Raw genomic sequence first — 24221 nt, 5'->3', positions numbered from 1 at the left:
GAATATAATATATGAATGTTCTAGACACGTTTTATGGGAACATTGCATGAACATTCCTGTGTTGCCTAATGGTTCCAAAGAAACTTCCTTGTTTCATCATTACACATCACCCCCTTGTTGCTGTGGCCGAGCACATCAATGGTCTGATTGGTGAACCACTGATCCATTCACTGCCCTTTGTTTACACAAATAATGCATTTAATGTAAAGTGTTTATAAATGTCCATATTTGACGCACTTTGACATACAGTGCCTTCAAAAAGTATTCATATCCCTTGACTTATTCCACATTTTGTTGTGTTACAGCCTGAATTCAAAATTGATTAAATATATTTTTTTTCTCACCCATCTACACACAATACCTTATAATGACAAAGTGAACACATGTTTTTAAACAGTTTTGCAAATGTATTGAAAATAAAATGCAGAAATATCTCTTACATAAGTATTCACACCCCTGAGTCAATATAACCACCTTGGCAGTGATTTATAGCTATGAGTCTTTCTGGGTGAGTCTCTAAGAGCTTTCCACACCTGGATTGTGCAACATTTGTCCATTATTCTTTCAAAATTCAGGAAGCTCTCTCAAATTGGTTGTTGATTATTGCTAGACAACCATTTTCAGGTCTTGCCATAGATTTTCACTCTGCCACTCATAGTCTTCTTGGAGAGCAACTCCAGTGTAGATTTGGCCTTGCGTTTTAGGTTATTTTCCTGCTGAAAGGGGATTTAATCTCCCAGTGTTTGGTGGAAAGCAGACTGAACCAGGTTTTCCTCTATGATTTTGTCTGTACTTAGCTCCACTCCGTTTCGCTTTTATCCTGAAAAACTCCCCAGACCTTAATGATTACAAACATACCCATAACATGATGCAGCCACCACTATGCTTGAAAATATGGAGAGTGCTACTCATTAATGTGTTGTATTGGATTTGCCTCAAATATAACACTTTATGTTCAGGACAAAAAGTTATTTGGCACATTTTTTGGAGTATTAATTTAGTGCCTTGTTGTAAACAGGATGCATGTTTTGAAATATTTGGGGTATTGTGTAGGCCAGTGACACAAAATCTACATTTAACCCATTTTAAATTCAGGATGAAACACAACAAAATGTGGAAGGGGTGTGAATACTTTCTGAAGAGACTGTACGCAGAATGTTCCCATAATTAACGAAAAACTGGACACTCAAACATCTGGAGAATATTACTAAAACTTTCTCTATCCCTAGAATTGTTAGCTTGGATTCCCCCTGTCACAAGGAGTTTTATGGCTGATTTAAGATGTTACGGTCAATCCGCAGTGTTTTCTTTCTTTATTTACCTCGTGAAATGGGAAAACATTTATTTATGAAGTTGATCATGTGCTCTTTATAACAGAGTGATAAAATTAGGGGAAATCAAAAATATGTTTTGGGACCATGTCACACTTCTTAAAAGTCACCGAATTGGTGGAACGACCCAATATCCTCTTTAATCTGCCTCTTAGTGATGATAGCTGTGTTTAAGTGTACCTCAATTACTGTATATAGTTCCAGAAATGGTGTATTAACCCCCTAAATGCCCCTGGATTCAGTATGTATTGATTTAGCATGCAATGTGTGAGAAGTGTGAGTAAAAGTATAAGGTCAAAGACATTTGTTTCAAAACTTTATTTCTCTCTCTTTGAGCATATATTTACAATATAACTTGGCAAAAACAAAGCAAAGTACAGTGGTTGTATTTTGAACTTTAGTTTCACACACCAAATAAATCTGTACAAGGCTCCTTTAAACCAAACAAAATGACTGTTGTTGATTCTATAATTTGTGCAGGGGTTGCATATGCAGTCTTGGCTGTACATCTGGACTGTATCCTTGATGACTGATGCTGATATGCACAAAGTGCATATAATGTTCACCCATTATTTACAGAGCAAGAAAATTAACAAAGATAATACGTGAATGGTTTCAGATTTAGTTGCAATCTCTGAATTGGTAGGCCTTAACACCAGCAGCATGCTTTTGGGGTATTTTTCATATCAAAACTTGTCTCAAGAGTGTTTTCACCTGTTGGTGGTTCTTTGTGTCCTGTCTAAGCTGTTTCGTTCTGCTCTATGTTGGCCACCAGGCCCTTGGTGTCCACAGTGGCTGTTGGGCGGATGGGGTTGTTGAAGTACAAGGTGTTGTCGAAAGTACACTCTCCCAGGACGGGGGTAGGTATCCGTTTGCGGAGTAGGAAGGCACCGAGTCCTACCACTGTGATTATCACCAAGACGACTGCCACAGCGATGCCGGCATAACCATGGGGAGCTTCCTCCACTAGGGGAGCTAGAAGAAAGGAAGTCACAGTGTTAATGGCAAAATTATTGGTGGAATTGGTTTTAGTCCCTGTATAATGTTCAGAAATGTGGAGTAGAGTGAAGTTGCCCCTAGACGCTGATCTTGGGTCAGTTTTGCATTTTCTCCACTAATGGTTACGGATTGGGTGAGGGGAAACTGATCCCAGGACTATGCCCTGGAGCAAGAAAAGCATTGATTTGACTGTCAAAACTGATCAAATGTATCATTCTTTACGCTAACCAATTATATCTGCTGTGAGACACTCACCAGCAACTGGTTGCTTCTCTGTTGGTGTGATGACTGCAAAAGAAAGAGATAAAGTTGTTCACAAAACATAATTGCAAGACAATTGTAAGCTGATGCAACAAACACAGGATGACTTGAATAATGACTCTGATATCATCCCATCTTAAATACTTGTATCTATCAGCTGAGTCCGACTCACCTTTGGCTGTTTTGCAGATGTACGACTTGTACCGGTTGCAGCTGTTAGTGCTCCACAGACCACTATCAGACTGGATCTCCACACATTGTTCTCCACTCTTTGGCATCCCTTGTTTCCAGTTGGTATAGTCCACCACACTGTTGTCAATCCACATCCAGTCACCTGGAACAAGAAGTGTGAAGAAACGCAATACGTGGGTTCCCTTCAGGGGTTACTGCTACGCCTTCCTCAACTCTGTGGTGGACAACTGGGCCCACGCCACTGTGGAGATCACCAGGTCAGACAAGGCATTTACTCCATTGGTTGTGAAATTGGGACATAATCTTAGAATTGCAAGGTACTGTACTTGCCAAATTCCGGCAAATTTCCGGTAATTTTTCCTGAATTCCTTGGTTTTCCAGAAATCCTGTTTGGGAATTTGGGTAAATGTCGCTGAATTTTGTAACTATAGGTACTGACCTTCGTGGCTCTTGTGCATGCCAATCCAGAATGACTTGGATCCATCCTGCAGTAGCTCAAGGTTCTTCTGGATGAAGCTGGCCTCCAAGGGATCCTCGACACTCACCAGGGATGCTCCTGTTGTCAGAGAAACTTACTACCCGTATTCATCATCACCATCAATCACTTTGAATTTCTTGCATTCAATTAATGTATATGTTCATGTGCTCTACATTCAATTAAGACATTGGGTATGTCTCAAATAGCACCCCATTTCCTATGTAGTGTACTACTTTTTGACCATGGAATAGCATGCCGTTTGGGACGCAATTCCATTCTGGTCTGAATGACAGTTGGTGTAAAGGAGGTGAAGTGTGTACCCATTCGGAGACATTCCACAGTGGCGTGGGCCCAGTTGTCCACCACAGAGTTGAGGAAGGCGTAGCAGTAACCCCTGAAGGGAACCCACGTTTTGCGTTTCTTGGGCTCGGGGCAGTTGCCAGGGAGCTGAGGGGGCTGGCTGGGGGCTATGTCTTTAAAAGAGGCCAGAGAAGTTCACATACTGAAGTTGATGTACATGAGATGTATATGGTCAATGTTGGCACAACTGATACATGTACATTTACATTCAACACTTTTAAAAGACACACTTTTGGATTGATCAAGCATTAAACACAGACTTTGTGGGTAAATGGAGTAAAGGCCTTGTCTGACCTGGTGATCTCTTGCACAGTGAGGAGTAGGTGTTACTACAGTCGCCTGTCTTCCACTTGGCGTCTGTATCCATGTAAACACAGGCAATATTGTTCTTTGGCTCATCTTCGCCCCATTTGGTGTAAGATAGAGGCCAGTTATCCACCCACTTAAAATGCCCTTCAGTCTGAGAGACAGAGACAAAGACAACAAAACACAATGGGGGAAAGGTCCAGCTGAAAACTTACAGGTTTAAAAACACAAAACCGCTTTGGTTTCTTAAATGAACACGTCAGAGTAGGAGATCCAATGGATAACAGTGGGAGATCATATCAATGCTAAGTCCTCTTTGGAGCTGCACTAGCTCTTAAACCAAAGCCAGAGTTCTAAAAATTAGGTCATTTTTTACATGCTGTGCCTTGTAAAAAGGAATTTTAAGATTGTACATTTATTTAACTAGGCAAGTCAGTTAAGAACAAATTCTTATTTTCAATGACATCCTAGGAATAGTGGGTTAACTGCCTTGTTTAGGGGCAGAACAAGATATTTATACCTTGTCAGCTCCGGGAGTCGATCTTGCAACCTTTTGTTTATGAGTCCAACACTCTAACCACTAGGCTACACTGCCGCCCCAAGATCACAAAGCTCCATAATTATAATTAATCTGATCAACATATTGTTTAGAATATTTAGTCTCTGTAACCCAAATGATTGGCATAGAGCAATGTCAGTACCATAGCAGGCAGGCTAGCGGTTAGAGCGTTGGACCAGTAACCGGAAGGTTACTGACAAGGTACAAATCTGTTGCTCTGCGCCCGAACAAGGCAGTTAACTCCCAGGTTCCGTGGATGTCGATTAAGGCACCTCTCTGATTCAGAGGGGTTGGGTTAAATGCGGAAGACACATTTCAGTTGAATACATTCAGCTGGACAACTGACTAGGTGTCCCACTTTCCTCCTCTTTTACCAAATTGTTGTTGAGGCCAATCCACACAGGCCCATTGTATTTTTGGATCTGCATTGTGATGAAGGCCTGGGTGATGGGGTTCAGGATGCTAGCCATCTCTGCATCGTCTGCTTTGCATTGCCTCCGGGCCTCGTCCCAGTTCATCTTCTGGACCACCAGTTTGAAGGAGTCATTTCCCAGCTTGTAGAATGTCTTCGTTGACTCTGTGGTGGCAGGGACCACAATCTGAGAATCTGAAACCAAAGGAGACTTGTTGGAGGGGAACCTAAAGAGGGATACTCTATTGGACCACATACCGAAGAATTGGATTTGAACAGCCTCACTAGGGTTGTCAATAACTTGCCAAAAACTGGCAGGTTCTCCAGAAATGCTGCTTGGAGGATTCACGGATTTCTGGAAAACCTGGGGATTTTGAGAAAGTTACTGGAATTTTGCAAACCTAGAGCAGCCTCACTGAACTATGGCTTCTTCTCACCAATATTCCTTTTGCAGATGAAACCACGGGATACTAAGCAGTCCTCGACCTTCCACATTCCTGTCTGTTTTTGAGAGCTGCCCACCAGAACCACACAGTCAAACACCTGGAAGAGAGATTGGGAAGGAGATGAAAAGGTTAGATCCCTCTTCAGAATTCTCATTTGACTGGATAAGGCTGTTTTGCATTTGGATTTATTGACAATAATCCCAAATCCCAAAGCCTAACATGTAAAGGTTCCCAAACCCAGATTGAAGGCGCAGTCCTGGATTAAAAATAATTCTCAATAAAGAATCTTCCTTGAAAGTAGATTTTAGTCTACCTACTTTCAAGGGGGATTCTCTATTCAGAACTATTTTTTATCTGTTTCCAGGAAGTCACTTAATCTGTGTTCAGCAAACAGTTATTTTTACTGTACGTCTTGTACCTCTTCCATAAATGAATATCTTCCGTCAGGCACTGACGTTGGATGCCCTTTTGCCCAGTTGGTATAGGAAACCCCTCTCCCCTCCGTCCATAGGAAGCGCATCTCCCAGTTGATGTCGTTCAGACCTATCCAAATGTCCTGGGGATTCCCAAGCATCTGGGTGGTAAGGAATGCTGGGTGGAAGACCAGTCAGAACAATGAAGAGTCAACAAGTGAATCCATATATACTGTTTACATAAAAAGATTTATCAACCCCTGTTCCATTGGTTAACATTTCAATTATTTTGCACTCGTTTACCAATGTCTATAGGATTTCTTGTTGCATGCTTATAATTGCACAAATCCTCAATATAATTGAACACACACAATTTTACAGAATAGCTCAGGTAGCTTTAGCAGTGAGGTGTATAGGGATAGACTTCTCACCCACCTTGCTCTTTCTCGCTAAGGACAGAGGCCAGGTTCCCTCCCTGGTTAATGCAGTAGGTCCTGGCCTCCTGCCACGGCTTCTTATCGCTGTTTCCAATGAATTTGTAGCACTGTGGAAACATGATGCATAATAGTAGTGCACTATGAAGGGAATAAGGTGCCATTTGGTATGCAGGCAATGACTCAACTCTCCACACACAGGTCAGCATCACATTGGGTCATCACCCGGGCCTTGATTTTTTTCCTTGACACATGATAAGGAAATGATAAGGAAAGTAGTTTGTGTAAAGTAGTTTCTCTCTCCTGGTGCACCATAGGCTACATACTATACAGTATGTAGCCTATGGTATGATTTTATAGTATGTGGTGGTGGTACTGTAGTAGTGTACCAGTTACCTTCCCCTGGAAAGCAATCCATTCTGGGGCACATCCTCCCTTGGGTACAGTGGTGGGGGCCATGGTCGTGTTAGTGAAACTGGTGGTTCTTTTACAAATGGAGGCCAGCTCTACGCCACAGTTGATGTCATTCCAGTACCCTAGAGATACAGAGAAACAGAGAGACACAACCCGATATAGATCCAGCTTACAAAATGACATCCTGGGAGCGTCCCCTGAATGTTAGTGAAAGTCCCATGGACGTTGCAGTATAACAACACTGTAACGAGAGCATAACTGCTAAATCCCTCTGGAATTAGACATACCCATACTCTTGTATATCGTCACACAGTTCTCATCGTTGTTGGCGAAGTTGGGTTCGTTTTGATCCCACGCGGTAAACACAACAGGAGACCCATCCAACCAGCTGAAACATACAGTACACAAACCCAGTCTGAACTGTGAGCATCTATTCAATCAACTACACACCTTGAAAGCACATGTTTCTCCACTCGACAGAGAAGCACAGATTTCAGGCATGTTCATTGGACTGTGACAAACAAAACATGCTCATGCACAAATATCTCTGAAAAAAGATGGTAGGACTTCAGGTTGTTTTAAATGTCCAGGGAACAGTCAACAGTCATTTTACATACCTAAAAGACTTATCCAAACCAACGGTCATTCCAATGTAATATTGTCCCTCGGATCCTCTAGATATCTGGAAAAAAGTTGCAACTCTTTGAGGAAACAACCATTTCTAGATTGAACATTGAACATTTCAGTGACACTTGTTGTCATCCTGTCATAGTGTAAAATCCTCTCTTTATCAGATCCCAAGAACCAAAGCTTTTCGGACGTCACAGGACTGCATATACACAAACATAAACACAACATGTAAAGTTTTGGTCTCATGTTTCATGAGCTGAAATAAAAGATCCCAGAAATGTTCAGCAACGCACAAAAAAGCTTATTTCTCTCAATTTTAGTGCACACGTTTGTTTACATCCCTGTTAGTGAGCATTTCTCCTTTGTCAAGATAATCCGTCCACCAGGTAGGTGTGGCATATCAAGAAGCTGATTAAACAGTGTGATCATTATACAGGTGCACCTTGTGGTGGGGACAAGGAAAGGCCACTCTAAAATGTGCAGTTTTGTCATACAACCCAATGCCACAGATGTCTCAAGTTTTGCGGGAACGTGCAATTAGCATGCTGACTCCAGGAATGTTCACCAGAGCTGTTGCCAGATCATTGAATATTCAGTTCTCTACAATATGCCGCCTCCAATGTCATTTTAGAGAATGACGTCCAACCGACGTCACAACTGCAGACTACGTGTCTTGTGGGTGAGACAACAATGTGAAGAGAGTGCACCATGGTGGCGGCGGGGTTATTATGGTATGGGCAGGCATAAGCTACAGACAATGAACATAATTGCATTTTATAGACTGTGACGATATCCTGAGGCCCATTGTCGTGCCATTCATTCACCACCATCACCTCATGCCATTGAAGAGGAATGGGACAACATTCCACAGGCCACAATCACCAGCCTGATCAACTCTATGCGAATGAAGTGTCATGAGGCAAATGGTGGGCACACCAGATACTGACTGGTATTCTGATCCACGCCCCTACATTTTTTCAAGGTATCTGTGACCAATAGATGCAAATCAGTATTCCAAGTGATGTGAAATCCATAGATTAGGGCCTAATGTATTTATTTAATTGACAGATTTACTTACAGTACCAGTCAGGTTTGGACACACCTACTCATTCAAGGGTTTTTCTTTATTTTTACTGTTTTCTACTTTGTAGAATAATAGTGAAGACATCAACACATATGAAATAACACATATGGAATCATGTAGTAACCAAAAAAGTGTTAAACAAATCAAAATATATTTTATATTTGAGATTCTTCAAAGTAGCCACCCTTTGCCTTGATGACGTCTTTGCACACTGTTGTCATTCTCTCAACCAGCTTCATGAGGTAGTCACCTGGAATGCATTTCAATTAACAGGTGTGCCTTGTAACAAGTTCAGATGTGGAATTTATTTCCTTCTTAATTAATACATTTGAGCTAATCAGTTGTGTTGTGACAAGGCAGGGGTGGTATACAGAAGATAGCCTTATTTGGTAAAAAACCAAGTCCATATTATGGCAAGAACAGCTAAAATAACCAAAGAGAAACGACAGTCCATCATTACTTTAAGAAATTAAATTTCAGTCCAAATAAATGTTTCACAGAGTTCAAGTAACAGACACATCTCAACATCAACTGTTCAGAGGAGACTGCGTGAATCAGGCCTTCATGGTAGAATTTCTACAAAGAAACCACTACTAAAGGACAATAATAATAATAAGAGATTGTCTTGGGGCAAGAAACACGAGCAATGGTCATTAGACCGGTGGAAATCTGTCCTTTGGTCTGATGAGACCAACCGCCGTATCTTTGTGAGACGCAGAGTATGTGAACGGATGATCCTCATATGTGTGGTTCCCAGCATGAAGCATGGAGGGGGAGATGTAATGGTACTTTGTTGATGACACTGTTGGTTATTTATTTAGAATTCAAGGCACACTCAACCAGCATGGCTACCACAGCATTCTGCAGCGATGCGCCATCTAATCTGGTTTGCGCTCAATGGGACTCTCATTTGTTTTTCAACAGAACAATGACCCAAAACACACCTCCAGGCTGTGTAAGGGCTATTTGACCAAGAAGGAGAGGGATGGAGTGCTGCATCAGATGACCTGGCCTCCACAATCACCCGACCTCAACCCAATTGAGATGGTTTGGAATGAGTTGGACCACAGAGTGAAGGAAAAGCAGCCAACAAGTTCTCAGCATATGTGGGACCTCCTTCAAGACTTGGAAAAGCGTTCCAGGTGAAGCTGGTTGAGAGAATGCCAAGAGTGTGCAAAGCTGTCATCAAGGAAAAAGGTGGCCACTTTAAAGAATCTCAAATATAAAATATATTTGGATTTGTTTAATACTTTTTTGGTTACTACATGATTCCATATGTGCTATTTCATAGTAGTGATGTGTATACTATTATTCTATTAAGTAGAAAATAGTAAAAATAAAGAAAAAGTGTGTCCAAACATTTGACTGGTACTGTATATGAACTGACATTTTCTCATGTTGCATTTATATTTTTGTTCTGTATAGAAGTGTCTACCTGTTTCCATATAAACTTCCTCTCGCTCTCTGCAGTAATGACCACCAGGTCACCAAAGTTCTTTTTACAGAATTCTCTCGCCTCGTCCATGGGGAGATTCTCAGTGTTGAAGAAATACTGAGTGTCGTTGTACTCAATCCAGCCGTCCTTTGTAGTGTTGTACACTGAAAAGGCATGTAAAAAAGGAGTACATTTCCTGTTAGGCATTTTTAATAGTACATTTCACAGAGTACATTTTCTCTTAGTGTTTGTGTTGAACTATGCTTCGCAAACTAAATGATAGAAGAAGGTGTGCAATACATTATGTCCATTGATTAATTTAACTTAAGGGAAAGGCCAAGAGCTTGAAGGAGAGCAGGGATAGTGAGAAGGAGGAAGTGGAGACAGGAAGTGGAGGAATGAGAAACAGGAAACTGGACATATTCCTAAGATCCTATGCATTACCTGGCTCAACTTGAGTGGGATGGGGCTTTGGGGTAACCCCTGTGGATACCAAAAAAAGTTTGGGTGAGCACATCTGCAAGGTTGAGGGTCAAAATTCTATGTTCATCAATAGTTTCATGACTGACATGAACTGCACGCCCATTGGGCACACACACTGGTTGAATCAATGTCGTTTAAACGTCATTTCAGTGAAATGACATTGAACCAACGTGGAATAGATGTTGAATTGACGTCTGTGCCCAGTGGCCGGTGAAGTCAGTGCTCCAGCAGATATGGTCTACTGTACCTTTGCGAATCTCGCAAATCCAGTCATTGTAGGCATCACAGTGTCGATCATTCCAATGGCGTCCGAAGTAAAACTGGACCTCTGCGCATTTTTCATTATCGTTGTAGTCGTTTGGTTCTCCAAATCCCCAATTCTCATAGCTGAACTGGAGAACAACATTGGAATAATGTTACACAGTAGCACTGTATGGTGTCCATATTAGCCTCAGGCTGAGGCTGTCCTTATATGGACACCATAGTACTGTATGAACTTTCATTCCCTTTAAAGACAATGACTGCAAATCAAAGATTGAAACAAGAGTAGTGAGTAATAAACTACTTCTAAGGAGAAGGAATATCACAGTAAAGATGAGGTGGCAGGCTACTCACTGCTGATCCGTCAGCCCAGACGAAACCTGCGGAGGGATCCAGATTGCTGAGGCCGATCCAGGCTGCATCAGAGGAATGATACCTGAACAGAGAGAATGGAAACCACAGACAGTGGTTATTATGACTGTGTGGTTTTCAACCACAGACAGTGGTTATTCTGACTGTGTGGTTTTCAACCGCAGACAGTGGTTATTATGACTGTGTGGTTTTCAACCATAGACAGTGGTTATTATGACTGTGTGGTTTTCAACCACAGACAGTGGTTATTCTGACTGTGTGGTTTTCAACCGCAGACAGTGGTTATTCTGACTGTGTGGTTTTCAACCACAGACAGTGGTTATTCTGACTGTGTGGTTTTCAACCGCAGACAGTGGTTATTATGACTGTGTGGTTTCCAACCACAGACAGTGGTTATTCTGACTGTGTGGTTTCCAACCACAGACAGTGGTTATTATGACTGTGTGGTTTTCAACCATAGACAGTGGTTATTATGACTGTGTGGTTTTCAACCATAGACAGTGGTTATTCTGACTGTGTGGTTTTCAACCGCAGACAGTGGTTATTGTGACCGTGTGGATTTCAACCATGAAGAGTGGTTATTATGACCGTGTGGATTTCAACCATAAACAGTGGTTATTACGACCGTGCTGATTTTGATTTCAACCACAGACTGTGGTTAATAGGACCACACTGGTTTTGACTGATACTCATGGCAACAGAAACAGTTATGAGGATAACTTACGGAGAGCCGTTCAGGTCTGTGGCACTGTGAATGCTCATCAGATCACCACCAATGGCCTTGCAGAATTCCCGCGCCTCTGACCATGACTTCTTGTTTGCAGTCTCTTTTCTGTGAAGCTTATTGAGGGGAGAGAAAATGATTATTGATGAATTATTAATTAATTATTATAATAATAAAGGATTATCAATGATTTCATGCTCATTGATTAAATTATTGATAAAAACAACTATTCACTTAAATTCACTGATCAAAGTGTTTGTTTCACATACAGAACATGTACAGCATATACCCCAACTGTACCTTGTAACAGACATTCCTTTTAGCAGCAGGTGACCACCCAGAAGGACAGCTCAGTGCCGGGGTGGTGGGAGGGGCCATTGTTGATGTGACGCCCTCCGCCATTTTCTTACAGATGTACTTCTCCTTGTTGCTGCAGCTGACCACATCCCACAGACCAGCAAACATTCCAGTTGTCATAGCTACGCAGCCTTGTTTTCTGTCTTTTTTCAAACACACAGAAAGATGAGAAAAATTGAGTAGTTTAATTTAGTTCCAACATTTGCCATGCAGTTAAGGTGTGGGAGAAAGTAGTCGTCATACCAATGACAGTTCCTGCTACAATCTGTCACGCCCTGGCCATAGAGAGGCTTTTATTCTCTATTTTGGTTAGGCCAGGGTGTGACTAGGTTGGGCATTTTAGTTTCTTTATTTCTGGGCAAAGGCTGGAGAGTATCCGCGTCCAAGGGAGGAGATAGAGGCGGCGAAAGCAGAGCGGCGACAATACGAGGAGTTGGCACAGCGGAGCAGGCACGAGAGGCAGCCCCCCCAAAAATGGGGGGAGCACACGAGGAGATTGGCTGAGTCAGGTTGGAGACCTGTGCTTACCCTGGGGAGAGTGTGACTGGTCAGGCACCGTGTTATGCAGTGATGCGTACGGTGTCTCCAGTGCGCACTCATAGCCCGGTGTGTTATATTCCAGCTCCCCGCATCGGCCGGGCTAAAGTGGGCATACAGCCAGGACGGATGGTGCCGGCTCTGCGCATCTGGCCTCCAGTGCGTCTCTTCGGCCCAGGATATCCTGTGCCGGCTCTGCGCACTGTGTCTCCGGTGCGTCTGCACAGCCCAGTGCGTCCTGTGCTAGCACCCCGCAGTTGCCGGGCGAAAGTAACCATCCAGCCAGGACGGGTTGTGCCGGCTCTACGCTCGAGAACTCCAGTGCGCCTCCACGGCCCAGTGTATCCGGTGCCTGCTCCAAGAACCAAGCCTCCAGTATTTCTCCCCAGCCTGGTGAGTCCTGTGCCTGCTCCCAGAACCAGGCCTCCAGTATGTCTCCCCAGCCTGGTGAGTCCTGTGCCTGCTCCCAGAACCAGGCCTCCTGTATGTTCCCCAGCCTGGTGAGTCCTGTGGCAGCTCCACACACCAGGCTGCCTGTACGTCTCCTCACTCCAGTGATGATCTATGGCACAAAGCCTCCAGTGGTGATCCATGGTATGAAGCCTCCAGTGACAATCCATGGCACGAAGCCTCCAGTGACGATTCATGGCACGAAGCCTCCAGCGACTGTCTCCAGTCCGAAGCCTCCAGCGACTGTCTCCTGTCCGGAGCCGCCAGCGAGGGTCCCCAGTCCGGGGCCTGCAGCGCGGGTCCCCAGTCCGGTGCCTGCAGCACGGGTCCCCAGTCCGGGGCCTGCAGCGAGGGTCCCCAGTCCGGGGCCTGCAGCGAGGGTCCCCAGTCCGGGGCCTGCAGCGAGGGTCCCCAGTCCGGGGCCTGCAGCGAGGGTCCCCAGTCCGGGGCCTGCAGCGAGGGTCCCCAATCCGGGGCCTGCAGCGAGGGTCCCCAGTCCAGGACTTGCAGCGAGGGTCCTCAGACCAGAGCCGCCACCAAAGTAGATGCCCACCCGGACCCTCCCCTATAGAGTCGGGTTTTGCGGCCGGAGTCGGCATCTTTGGGGGGGGGGGGGGGGGTACTGTCACACCCTGGCCATAGAGAGGCTTCTATTCTCTAATTTGGTTAGGCCAGGGTGTGACTAGGGTGGGCATTCTAGTTTCTTTATTTCTATGTTTTCTGTTTCTATGTTTTGGCTTGGTATGGTTCTCAATCAGGGACAGCTGTCTATCGTTGTCTCTGATTGGAAATTATACTTAGGCAGCCTGTTTTGCTACCTTAGTTGTGGGTAGTTGTGGGTAGTTGACTTTGGTAGTGGCCTGTATAGCCCTAGTAAGCTTCACGTTCGTATTGTTGTTTCTTGTTTTTGTTGGTGACATTCATAATAAAAAGAAATGTACGCTCACCACGCTGAACCTTGGTCCGGTCATTTCCCTGACGACGTTTGTGACACAATCGATCATCAGTTGCTACAATCAATCACCATTGTGGGAAAAGGACACTGTACCTGGCATGCCCACGTTGAAGTGGGTGAACTTGACCTCCGAACTGGTAGTCCACTTGAACGTGTCTATATCCGCCATGTTGGAAAGTCCACTCCAGAAGTACTTCTCCGGCCTCAAACCCACCAAACTGACCAGGAAGGCATTTTCATACCTACAAACCAACCAACAAACACACACGTTCAATCTGTTATCTGACAACTTATCTTGTCCAGGATATGACTCAAATAAGTAAGTCAAATATATATTATCCTTATAAAATGGTCATGATGTGATACCGTACCTGTCAGCCACTTCCACCAGGATTGAGTCACTCTGCTGGCAGGTCTGCTTGGCCTCATCAAATGTTTTGGTTTCTGATCCAACTTTGTAGCAGTAAGAACCATACCGGATCCAGCCCTTGATGACAAAAATACAGAAACAATTATCCTCCTACTGGTGGATCTTTGTCAGTCAAGATGACACCATTCTAGTCCTTATCTAGAATCATTTTCAAGCTTCCATTTCATGTGATATAATTCTGTATTCATTAGTTACTGTACTCTCCCTTTCAACAAACAGGAAATGACCTCACTCACCAGCTTACATCCTGGACTATCTTCCTCTGGGGCACCTGCCACCGGTTTGGTGGAGGCCTTTTTCTTACACATGTACCCGTAGGTCTTCTCACACAAATTATCAGCCCACTTCCCATCCTGTGAGAGAATATGGAGTCACATTGTCACAATACCACATGTATTACTGCGTTGACACCACTGTTAAACGTTGTCATCATTGCCATTGTTAGCCGTAGCATTCAGCTAGTGTTCGCATTTATCTAGCATCAGCATTTACCTAGAACTAGCATATAGCGAGTGTTAGGGTTAGTTATACAAAATCTGTGGTGTAAGCATTTAGCTAGCGTTAGTGTTAGCATTAGCATGAACCAAGTCTGTCCATTGAGGGACCAATGTGAATGTTACCTTTCCTCTGATCAGGACACAGTCCTCCTGGAGGTTGGCACCGTGAGAGGGCTCCCCTGTCTGCCAGTGGCTGAATGTCACATGGGATCGGTCGGTCCACTCAAACAGCAGCGCGTTCCTTTGGTCATTCAGGCCGATCCACAGCTCATCTGTGGCCGCTGAAGTCAAGCAGAAGGACATTAAGAGTCAGAGCCAGGAAGACAATGATAAACACCTGATATACTTATCATTGCCTTTGGCTGATCAAATTGACTGAGGTGACATTATTATTATTTATTCATGGGAGCCCAATTTAGACCAGGGTCTCATTCACAATCATGCCCTGAGTACAAACATTTTCACAATGAAGAAAATTAACATTCCAAAGAAAACAAGACAAGGTACAGTACTACCATTTCAACAAATGAACCATTACATCAATAAAAACAACTTTTATACTTTAGCGACAAAGCTAGGTAAATTAGATGTTTGTGTAGTGGAATATTGTAAAGAGAAAGGGAGTAATGAAGTGATCTACAGGACTTCAATGAGGACCAGCCAATGTTTTGATACAGGATGCAGTGGTGAGTATTAAAATTGTCACCTGTGATAAAGTGAAGGAAATTATGGTAGACGGCATCCAAATGTTTAAGACTAGTGGCTTCTGCAATCTGGTAAATGGTGTCACCATAGTCAAGAGCGGGCAGGAATATTGACGGTACAATCTGCTGCCTGCTATTTAGGGAGAAGCCAGATCAATTTTTTTTTAAATAGCTTTTTAACTAGCTCATCCGCATGCTTTTTAAACATCAGCTCTTTGTCAATCCAAATACCCAGACTTTTATTGGGACACATCTCAGAATGGTTTTCAAAACTGATAGAAATGACAACCCATGAGAAAGATCCTTGAAGTGCATAACAGATCTATCAGATATAGAGGTAATCGTAGCTGCAACATGGATAGTGTACTCACTATATCCTGACTGAGAGATGATGAAGCTTTGTTCTTCTATGTTGTGGATGCTGGCCAGGTCCCCTCCATCTTTGTGGCAGGCGGCCAGGGCATCCCTCCACATCTTCTTGGTACGTTGTAGGTAGTAGCAGTGGCCTGCATAGGGAATCCAGTGACTGGTGCAGAAGGTGGGCTGATCTTTTCCTACTGAGGGGGGTCAAAGTTCAATAGTCAGAGAGAAGGTAGAATGTTCAGAAAGTGGTAGACTGTAATGTTTTATCTGTTTGACCCAAACAACCTCTGGGTCCGTATTCATAATCTATCTCGGGGTGAGAGTGCTGATCTAGGATCAGCCCGCCCTGTCCATGTAACCTTTTTCATTATAATCTAAAAAGTTAAACTGACACTAGCTCGGCACTCCTACTCTGAGACAATTAGTGAAATTTGGCACTAATATATAAATGTTCAGTTTACCCTACCCTACACAACCTGACCTGGTGTTGTTAACCTTGTGTTGCATGGCATTTGAACTCGAAAATCGTGTGTAGGTCATGAGTGTTATGTACTGTATGATTAAACTCTTACCTATAGGGGCAGAGGCCAGAGCAGTGGAGTTTCCTTTGCGACAGATATATCCCAGCTTCTTGGAACATTCATTGGTCTCCCATTTCGAGGCCTTGCCAGCATTCAGGGTTGCACAGCTGAGCCCGGGTTCAGTTGATGGATGTCCTTTTGGAAATATTGACCCATGTGTTTATTAATTGTCTTCCTGCAACATTGGAAGTCACAACATACTTGGACAACCTCAGTTGTTCCCTAGGCTGTAAAGTATAGTATGATGTGTTGCATGCAGTTGCACTCACCTGGGGCCCAGTTTAAATATCTGAATGGGTTTCCATTGCTCCACTGCCATCCAGCCTCAAAGTCTAGGCTATTCAGTCCAATCCACAGAGATGTGCCCAGGATATTGGTCAACCCTGCATTAATAAAAAGCATCACAATACGTCCACGAGAGTAGTGTAATATTCTTAATAAGGAATTGACTGTATCAGATTGATTTATCTCTAAATCAAGGTGAGGTTGTAGGTTAGACTGCATTGTAGGACTACATAGGTCTACATTGTAGGTTGTAGGTTAGACTACCATTCTGTATACATCTGGCCCTTCTTTGGACAGTGTGCTAACAAACCTCCAAACGAGCTTCAATGCCATAAAACAAGCCTTCCGTGGCCTCCAACTGCTTTTAAATGCTACTAAAACTAAGTGCATGTTCTTCAACCGATTGCTGCCTGCACCCTCCCGCCCGACCAGCATCACTACTCTGGACGGTTCTGACCTAGAACATGTGGACAACTACAAATACCTAGGTATCTGGTTAGACTGTAAACCCTCTTTCCAGACTCACATTAAGCATCTCCGATCCAAAATTTAATCTAGAATCGGCTTCCTTTTTCGCAACAAAGCCTGTTTCACTCATGCTGCCAAACATACCCTCGTAAAACGGACTATCCTAACGATCCTTGACTTCGGCAATTTAATTTACAAAATAGCCCCCAACAATCTACTCAGTAAATTAGATGTATCACAGTGCCATCCGTTTTATCAGCAAAGCCCCATATACTACCCACCACTGTGACCTGTATGCTCTCGTTGGCAGGCCCTCACCACATATCCGTCACCAAACCCACTGGCTCCAGGTCATCTATAAGTCTTTGCTAGGTAAAGCCCCGCCTTATCTCAGCTCACTGGTCACCATAGCATTACCCACCCGTAGCACGAGTATAAAAGCACTGGTCATCCCCAAAACCGACACTTCCTTTGGCCGCCTTTCCTTCCAGTTCTCTGCTGCCAATGACTGGACGAATTGCAGAAATCTTTGAAGCTGGAGTCTTATATCTCCCTCTCTAACTTTAAGCATCAGCTGTCTGAGCAGCTTACCAATCACTGTACTTGTACACAGCCAATCTTTAAATAGCACACGCGACTTCCTCATCCCCATAGTATTACTTACCCTCTTGCCCTTTTTCACCTCAGTATCTCTACTTGCACATCATCATGTGCACATATTTCACTCCAGTGTTAATGTGAAAATTGTATTATTTTTTGCCTCTCGGACTATTTATTGCCTACCTCACTAATCTTCTACATTTGCACTCACTGTGCATAGCTGTATGTTTGTTTATGTGTAACTCTATGTTGTTGTTTCTGTCTCACTGCTTTGCTTTATCTTGGCAAGGTCACAGTTGTAAATGAGAACTTGTTCTCAACTGGCCTACCTGGTTAAATAAACGTGAAATTATTATTATTATTTTTTTAAATAGACTGGCCATAGCGCACTTTGGGCAAATGCCATGGTCCATCTTCGGGCCGGTGTGTCAGAAATGCCTGGGCTGGTTCCTGGTCCCAGTCCTCCCTTGGACAACAGGTTAGACTATACCTCAGTAGGTCTGGCCAGGTCTGACTGTACATACCAGAGATGTAGGTCTGACCAGGTCTGACTGTACATACCTGAGATGTAGGTCTGACCAGGTCTGACTGTACATACCTCAAATGTAGGTCTGACCAGGTCTGACTGTACATACCTCAAATGTAGGTCTGACCAGGTCTGACTGTACATACCTCAGATGTAGGTCTGACCAGGTCTGACTGTACATACCAGAGATGTAGGTCTGACCAGGTCTGACTGTACATACCTGAGATGTAGGTCTGACCAGGTCTGACTGTACATACCTGAGATGTAGGTCTGCTCGTGGAGCTCTACTATACTGAGCAGGTCGGCTCCTTGCTGCTGGCAGCTCTTCCTCGCCTGGTGCCAAGTCAACACAGACTGGGTGTTCCTCTGGTACAGGACACCTGTCACTGGGTCACTGTCCCATCCTGAGGACGCTGAGGGGGACACGGAAACATTAGGACACACTTAAGGTGGGAAAAATAAATCATCAATAACAGTCCAAGAACTGAATCAAATTGTGTTCTGTTCATCTCTATCACTTTCTGTCATGACAGAACTGCCCCTCATATCTGTGACTATGGTGGCAGTTCACCAGGAACTATAGTGAAAGGGGGCTTCCTTCCTTTTCCTGTCCCAGTTTTGGAGCTGTGTCAGGGGTAACACAGGAATGAGCTCCAATCAGGATGGAAGGGTAAAGAGACACAGAGCTGCCTCCACAGCTAGAGGAACTAGAGGATGTGTTTGTGTTTTTCTGTCAGGAGGTCAGAGACCAGACCTTTCAGCGCTGACCTGGCCAGTCCTTTATGGCATTTTTTGAATTGGATACCGTCCCCACATTTTAAACCCTGGTCGTTTGCCTTGTTTTTACAGACTCATCAGAGTCCAGTATAGAGTAGGCAACTGATATTAGAGATTTCTGTACTCCCATGAGTCAAATTGATTTGACCTTTATTCATAAAGCATCCCCGACTAGGAGCGCTGATACAGGAACAGGTCCCCTCTTGTCCTTCTAATGTTGATCTGAAAGGCCAAACTGATCCCAAATCAGCACTCCTATTCTGAGATGCTTGATACATACGGCTCATGATTTTTTACAGGTGTCACCTGCTGACCCTTTTCCTGATCACTGGAAAATGGCAGTAAATTACAAAAAACATAGCATGAATTGTGAGGTTTGACTCACATTTCGAGGGACAGAAGCCCCACTTCTTGGCTTTATTGTAATCTGTCTCTGTGGCGCACCAGAGCTGTCCATCTGAGCGCCCCTGCGGAGTGCACTCAGCATACCACTTCTCCCCAAACTGAAAGGGGAACTGGCAGGGACTTCCAAAGGCATTCCCCCCTAGTGTGAACACCTCTGATAAAGGGGACAAACAGTTTGTTACATTTAACATTTCTGTAATGTAGCAGATGCTCTTATCCAGAGCGACTTACAGTTAGTGCATTCATCGTAGGATAGCTAGGCGGGACAACCACATACTGTATCTCAATCATAGTAAGTACATTCTTCCGTAATAAAGTAGCTATCAGCTATCAGTCAGTGCTAGTAGGAAAAATATACATTGTTAACAGTATGAATCATCCCAGGTCAGACATTCATTCCCTGGCTTTAAGAAAGTTTATGACAACAGCATCTTACACTTCTGATTCCTACCTCCAATCTCCAACCTCCAGTAACAGTGAGTGTGTCTTGTAGCTTACTTACCTTGGTAGCCCTTGGAGCAGAGGTCTTTCTGAGTACCATACATCTTCCAACAGCTCCAAGACCCAGATCCCTGGTAGATCATCATATTCTTCTCGTTGCGGTTGCCATAGTTTAAGTGCAGCGCCTTGTCTTTGAGGCCGAACAGGGTCTCGTTCTTACACTGCCAGTACTGGAGCTCGCTCTTCTCATCACAGGGGAAGAGCAGCACCTTGACCCAGTCCTTCAGGTCCTGAGCCCCCAGGCAGAGCTTCAGGGAGATGCTGAGGAGACGAGACTGTGAGGCCCAGCGGAATTGCTGGTTCTGGGACGTGTGGTCACAGGGAGCCACTGTGACTTGATTGGCGCTCACCGCCACCACACACTTGTTGTGATCCTGGTTGTAGATCAGGAAGGAGCTGCTGTCTGCAGCACGGGGGATAAGGTTCTTCTTATTTCTTATTTTTGTATCTGTTTTTGTTCTACAGTACCTTGTTATTTTTAGTATTACATTGTTATTGATTACTGCATTGGTGGGGTTAGAGCTTTCAAGCAAGGCATTTCACTGTAATTGCACATGTGACATTGATACTTGAAACTAAGGACAATGGTGTGATCTATCCCAGGTCTCATCCTTCTTTCAGGCTCTACAGCTGCTCTCATAAACAGCACTGCAATGCTATTGAACCGTGAAATTGTGTCTAATTGTACAGGAACTGTAATTTAAAAATATATAAAAATCTAGGTCCAACTACAGTAAGTTGCATAAGAAAGCCTGTGTATATAAATATTTGTTGCACTTTCTTATTTTCTGTACTTACAGCGGTTAAAACTGTTTACAGCATTCAAATTATTTTCAATCATTTTTAAGAACTCACAGTGTATGTAACTACAATTGAAATACATGTGTTTTTAAGCCACTCAAAAAAATAGGCCACTTTAATGTTTATATCTGAAAGCATCTAAAACGCCTTATAATATTCTAAACGTTATACAGCTCGTCAAATGGTTCACTCGTGAGTCCTGGAATAGATTCCATTAGAATATATCTCGCTGTGTCTGCCAATGAAGCAAAACTTACTGAAGGACCTAGAAATTCTGGATATATATCTTACCAGTCTACAAAAATATTGTTACTTTCTAGCAGCCTCAACCTTGTCTTCCGTTTATTGGTAAAGCATTTCAACAAATATAATTTGTAACACTTTCATTATGCAGAATGCTTAACCATTGCATGAAACCAATTAAAGTGGAATAAAACCCTACATACCTATCTCAGCAGTGCAGCGCAGAGCATGCATAAGGCACAGGAGCACAGCGAGGGATGGACTGGATGCCATCGTAGCTAGTGCAAGGTTTGCTATCCCAGGACGAAAAAGGTGGTGTAAAGTAGCTGTACAGACCAGAGCGGAGAGGAGAGAGGGATCTGGCTGTGGTGTATTCAGGTGTCTCTCATGGAAGAACAGTGACACAGACACATGAATGCTGCCCCCTTAATGCAGCCAATGTGTATCCTGTCACATGGGTTGGCGGGGGGTCGGCCAAAACCACTGACATCAAGAGAGGAGAGGGGAATGAGGAAATGTGCAGCCACTATTCATTCACTTATCAGGAGCACACAGGGGACGAGAAGAGCCACAGGTCTGAGATCAGCCAGAGCATCAATGAGCCAAGCCTCACTCACTTTGATTGGATAGTCAAACAAGGACCAGCTCTCAGGGCAACTCTCTATGGACGATCTGTAAAATCTAAATACATCAGAGGTTCGTCTTTTAAAGAATATGGTAGAAGTCCTTTTGATGACTGAGGAACATCCTTAATTTCACAATATTCCATGCAAGAGACCTTTTGCGCCCCTATTTTAAGTAGAAATTGTGCAACAATATTGCATTTTAAAAGCCTGTTATATTAAATGAAGTGCCCTTTAATATAGACCACATGGATAATACAATAAATCAGATTTTTTATTTTAATAAAGGCTTGCTAAAGTGCAAAAAAATCTGCATTTTGACATGTTACTTCCTAGGAAGATTTCAACCCACTTAATACCAACATGGTTCACCATCATTTTAAAGCCATAGTTATTTTGTTGCTTTGACAAAATCATCTCTGAAGATTATTTATTTAATGTGATTAGTGATTCATTTATGCATGTCCCTCTTTAAGGTCAACTCTAATGTGAACTGAACTCTCGTTTTAATATGGTGAAACTATTCCTTTAAAAAATATATATATATATTTTTAAACATTGAACATCTAATCGTCCAATCAGAGGGAAATTCATGTGAGCTGGCTCTACTCTTTTACCATTTTCTGGTGTTTTGTGTTGGAAAAATTAGCAGGTTGAGCATCCCTTACAGAAAAACCACGATTTCACATGTGGAAAAATCACAACATTTCACATAGAATTTGATGTGAAATCTGATAAAAACTTGTTTTTGGAACACTTCACATGATCACTACACGTGTAGTTTCATGTTATCACATGTTGCTTTACATGTTGTCACATTAACTTCACATAACATCACAGGTGATCACATGAAAACATGTGATTTTACAACACTTCACTTGTGATCGTGAAATGTATGTGTTTTTGCGGTAAGGGATAACACGTCAATCCATAGACAGTCAGGCTTACAGTCAATTGCCACACCCTGCTGCACACAACAAGCTTCCATTCCCACTGTCAAAGAGGTGATTTAATGCCACTCTGTTACTATTTTTGGCACTTAATAAGCATTTACTATATTAATGTGTTTAAGTAACCTTCCGAGATGGAAAAACATGTTTAGGTGAAATTAATGTTTCTTTTACAACGTACACTTCTCAAAAGGCACTGGATTGGCGAAACGATACAGTAAGCACAGAAGACCAGATCCACAGGAAAACTCACCAAAAAAACAGGCTTCTTGCCAACAGTTGTGGCAAATATTTGGCAAGCTCATATTTTCACATGCAAAGTAGTTTTGAGGCAAACTTCTCCAAATACATGAATATTCAACTTAGATCATGTTTTTTGTTACTTTGTGTATTAACAACATGTTGTATCTACATAGACCAAATCACATTTAACTTTAATGGTAGCGTGAAGCCAAGAGCAGAGAATGAACCAGACCAGGAATCAGCAGCTTGGAAAAAAACGGAAATAATTTAATTGGAAAACATAACAATACAGGAAAACTAAAAACAACAAACACCAACACTCGAAAACTCACGCAGGGGAATCATACAGGGAACATAATTCATGAAATAACAAAGGGAACAGACAACACACCTCGCTTAAAGGGGAAACAATGAAATGATAAGAAACACCTGAGTAACAGGTGGGATTCTCTGCCTCTAACCCTATTACAGGGGCTGAGTCACTGGCTTACTGGGGCTCTTTCATACCGTCCCTGGGAGGGGTGCGTCACCTGAGTGGGTTGAGTCACTGATGTGATCATCCTGTCTGGGTTGGCACCCATGCCCGCTCCTCGGGACCGTAGCTCTCCCAGTCCAACAGGTACTGCAGGGTCCTTAGGACGTGGTGAGCCTCCAACAAACGCCCGACAGTGTAGGCCGGGCGGCCATCCACAAGTCGAGGGGCGGAGGAGCAAGTGTGGGGGGAGAGATGGGACTGGTCCTTAACCACATGAGATGGGAGACATGGAAGGATGGACAGACCCTCATGAACCTGGGAAGCTGGAGACGATAGGTAACCGGGTTGATGCGACTCAGGATCTTAAAGGGTCCTAGGTAGCGAGGAGCGAGCTCCCGCAAATTCACCTTTAACAGGATACTCTGCCCAGACGAGGAACCTGCTCCAGTTGCTGGCCTGGGTGAAGACGAAGCAGCGGAGGAACTTCTCTAGCTCCTGGTTGGCCTTCTCAGTTTTCCCATTCGACTGTGGGTGGAACCCTGAGGAGAAACTCAACGATGCACCCAACAGGGAGCAGAAGGCCTTCCAATACCGATCAACGACCACCAGACCCTTGAGATGGAGGTAGCCTGGTGATAAAGTTTACCAACAGATGAGACCAGGGCCGACTTGGGATAGGCAGAGGTTGGAGCAACCCGATCGGTCACTGACGGAAGACCTGCATTGGGCACAGATGGAACAGGCTGTAACCAAGGAAATCACATCCTCAATCATGCTGGACCACCATAATGCACACCTCAGGATCTCCAGTGTCCGATTAACCTCTGGATGCCCAGTTAATTTAGAGGAGTGTCCC

At 43.6% G+C, this 24221-nt stretch overlaps 1 protein-coding gene across 2 annotated transcripts; it reads right to left on the bottom strand.

Moving 5' to 3' along the window:
• Positions 1–1634: 1634 nt before the first annotated feature.
• LOC139367192 (macrophage mannose receptor 1-like) lies at positions 1635–21471 on the bottom strand. Of its 2 annotated transcripts, none has more exons than XM_071105347.1 (30): positions 21278–21471; positions 20032–20433; positions 19510–19683; positions 18605–18760; positions 16738–16851; positions 16460–16603; positions 15896–16081; positions 14944–15101; positions 14560–14676; positions 14265–14380; positions 13987–14135; positions 11895–12094; positions 11595–11710; positions 10853–10934; positions 10485–10629; positions 10199–10237; positions 9755–9918; positions 7223–7287; positions 6893–6993; positions 6588–6727; positions 6193–6301; positions 5763–5935; positions 5336–5441; positions 4861–5093; positions 3916–4081; positions 3582–3734; positions 3223–3339; positions 2764–2925; positions 2586–2618; positions 1635–2306 (listed from the first exon to the last, which is right to left on the bottom strand). In XM_071105347.1, exons 1-30 carry the CDS (start codon positions 21345–21347, stop codon positions 2071–2073), a joined length of 4326 nt encoding a protein of 1441 aa, XP_070961448.1. In that variant the 5' UTR covers positions 21348–21471; the 3' UTR covers positions 1635–2070. The 2 variants fall into 2 exon arrangements, with proteins under 2 accessions (XP_070961448.1, XP_070961449.1); XM_071105348.1 differs by having other exon boundaries at positions 15896–16078; positions 21278–21470.
• Positions 21472–24221: the final 2750 nt, after the last annotated feature.

Source organism: Oncorhynchus clarkii, chromosome 15, assembly GCF_045791955.1.
Source record: "Oncorhynchus clarkii lewisi isolate Uvic-CL-2024 chromosome 15, UVic_Ocla_1.0, whole genome shotgun sequence".
NCBI classification, from domain to species: domain Eukaryota; kingdom Metazoa; phylum Chordata; class Actinopteri; order Salmoniformes; family Salmonidae; genus Oncorhynchus; species Oncorhynchus clarkii.
This window is presented reverse-complemented; position numbering and strand designations above follow the sequence as displayed.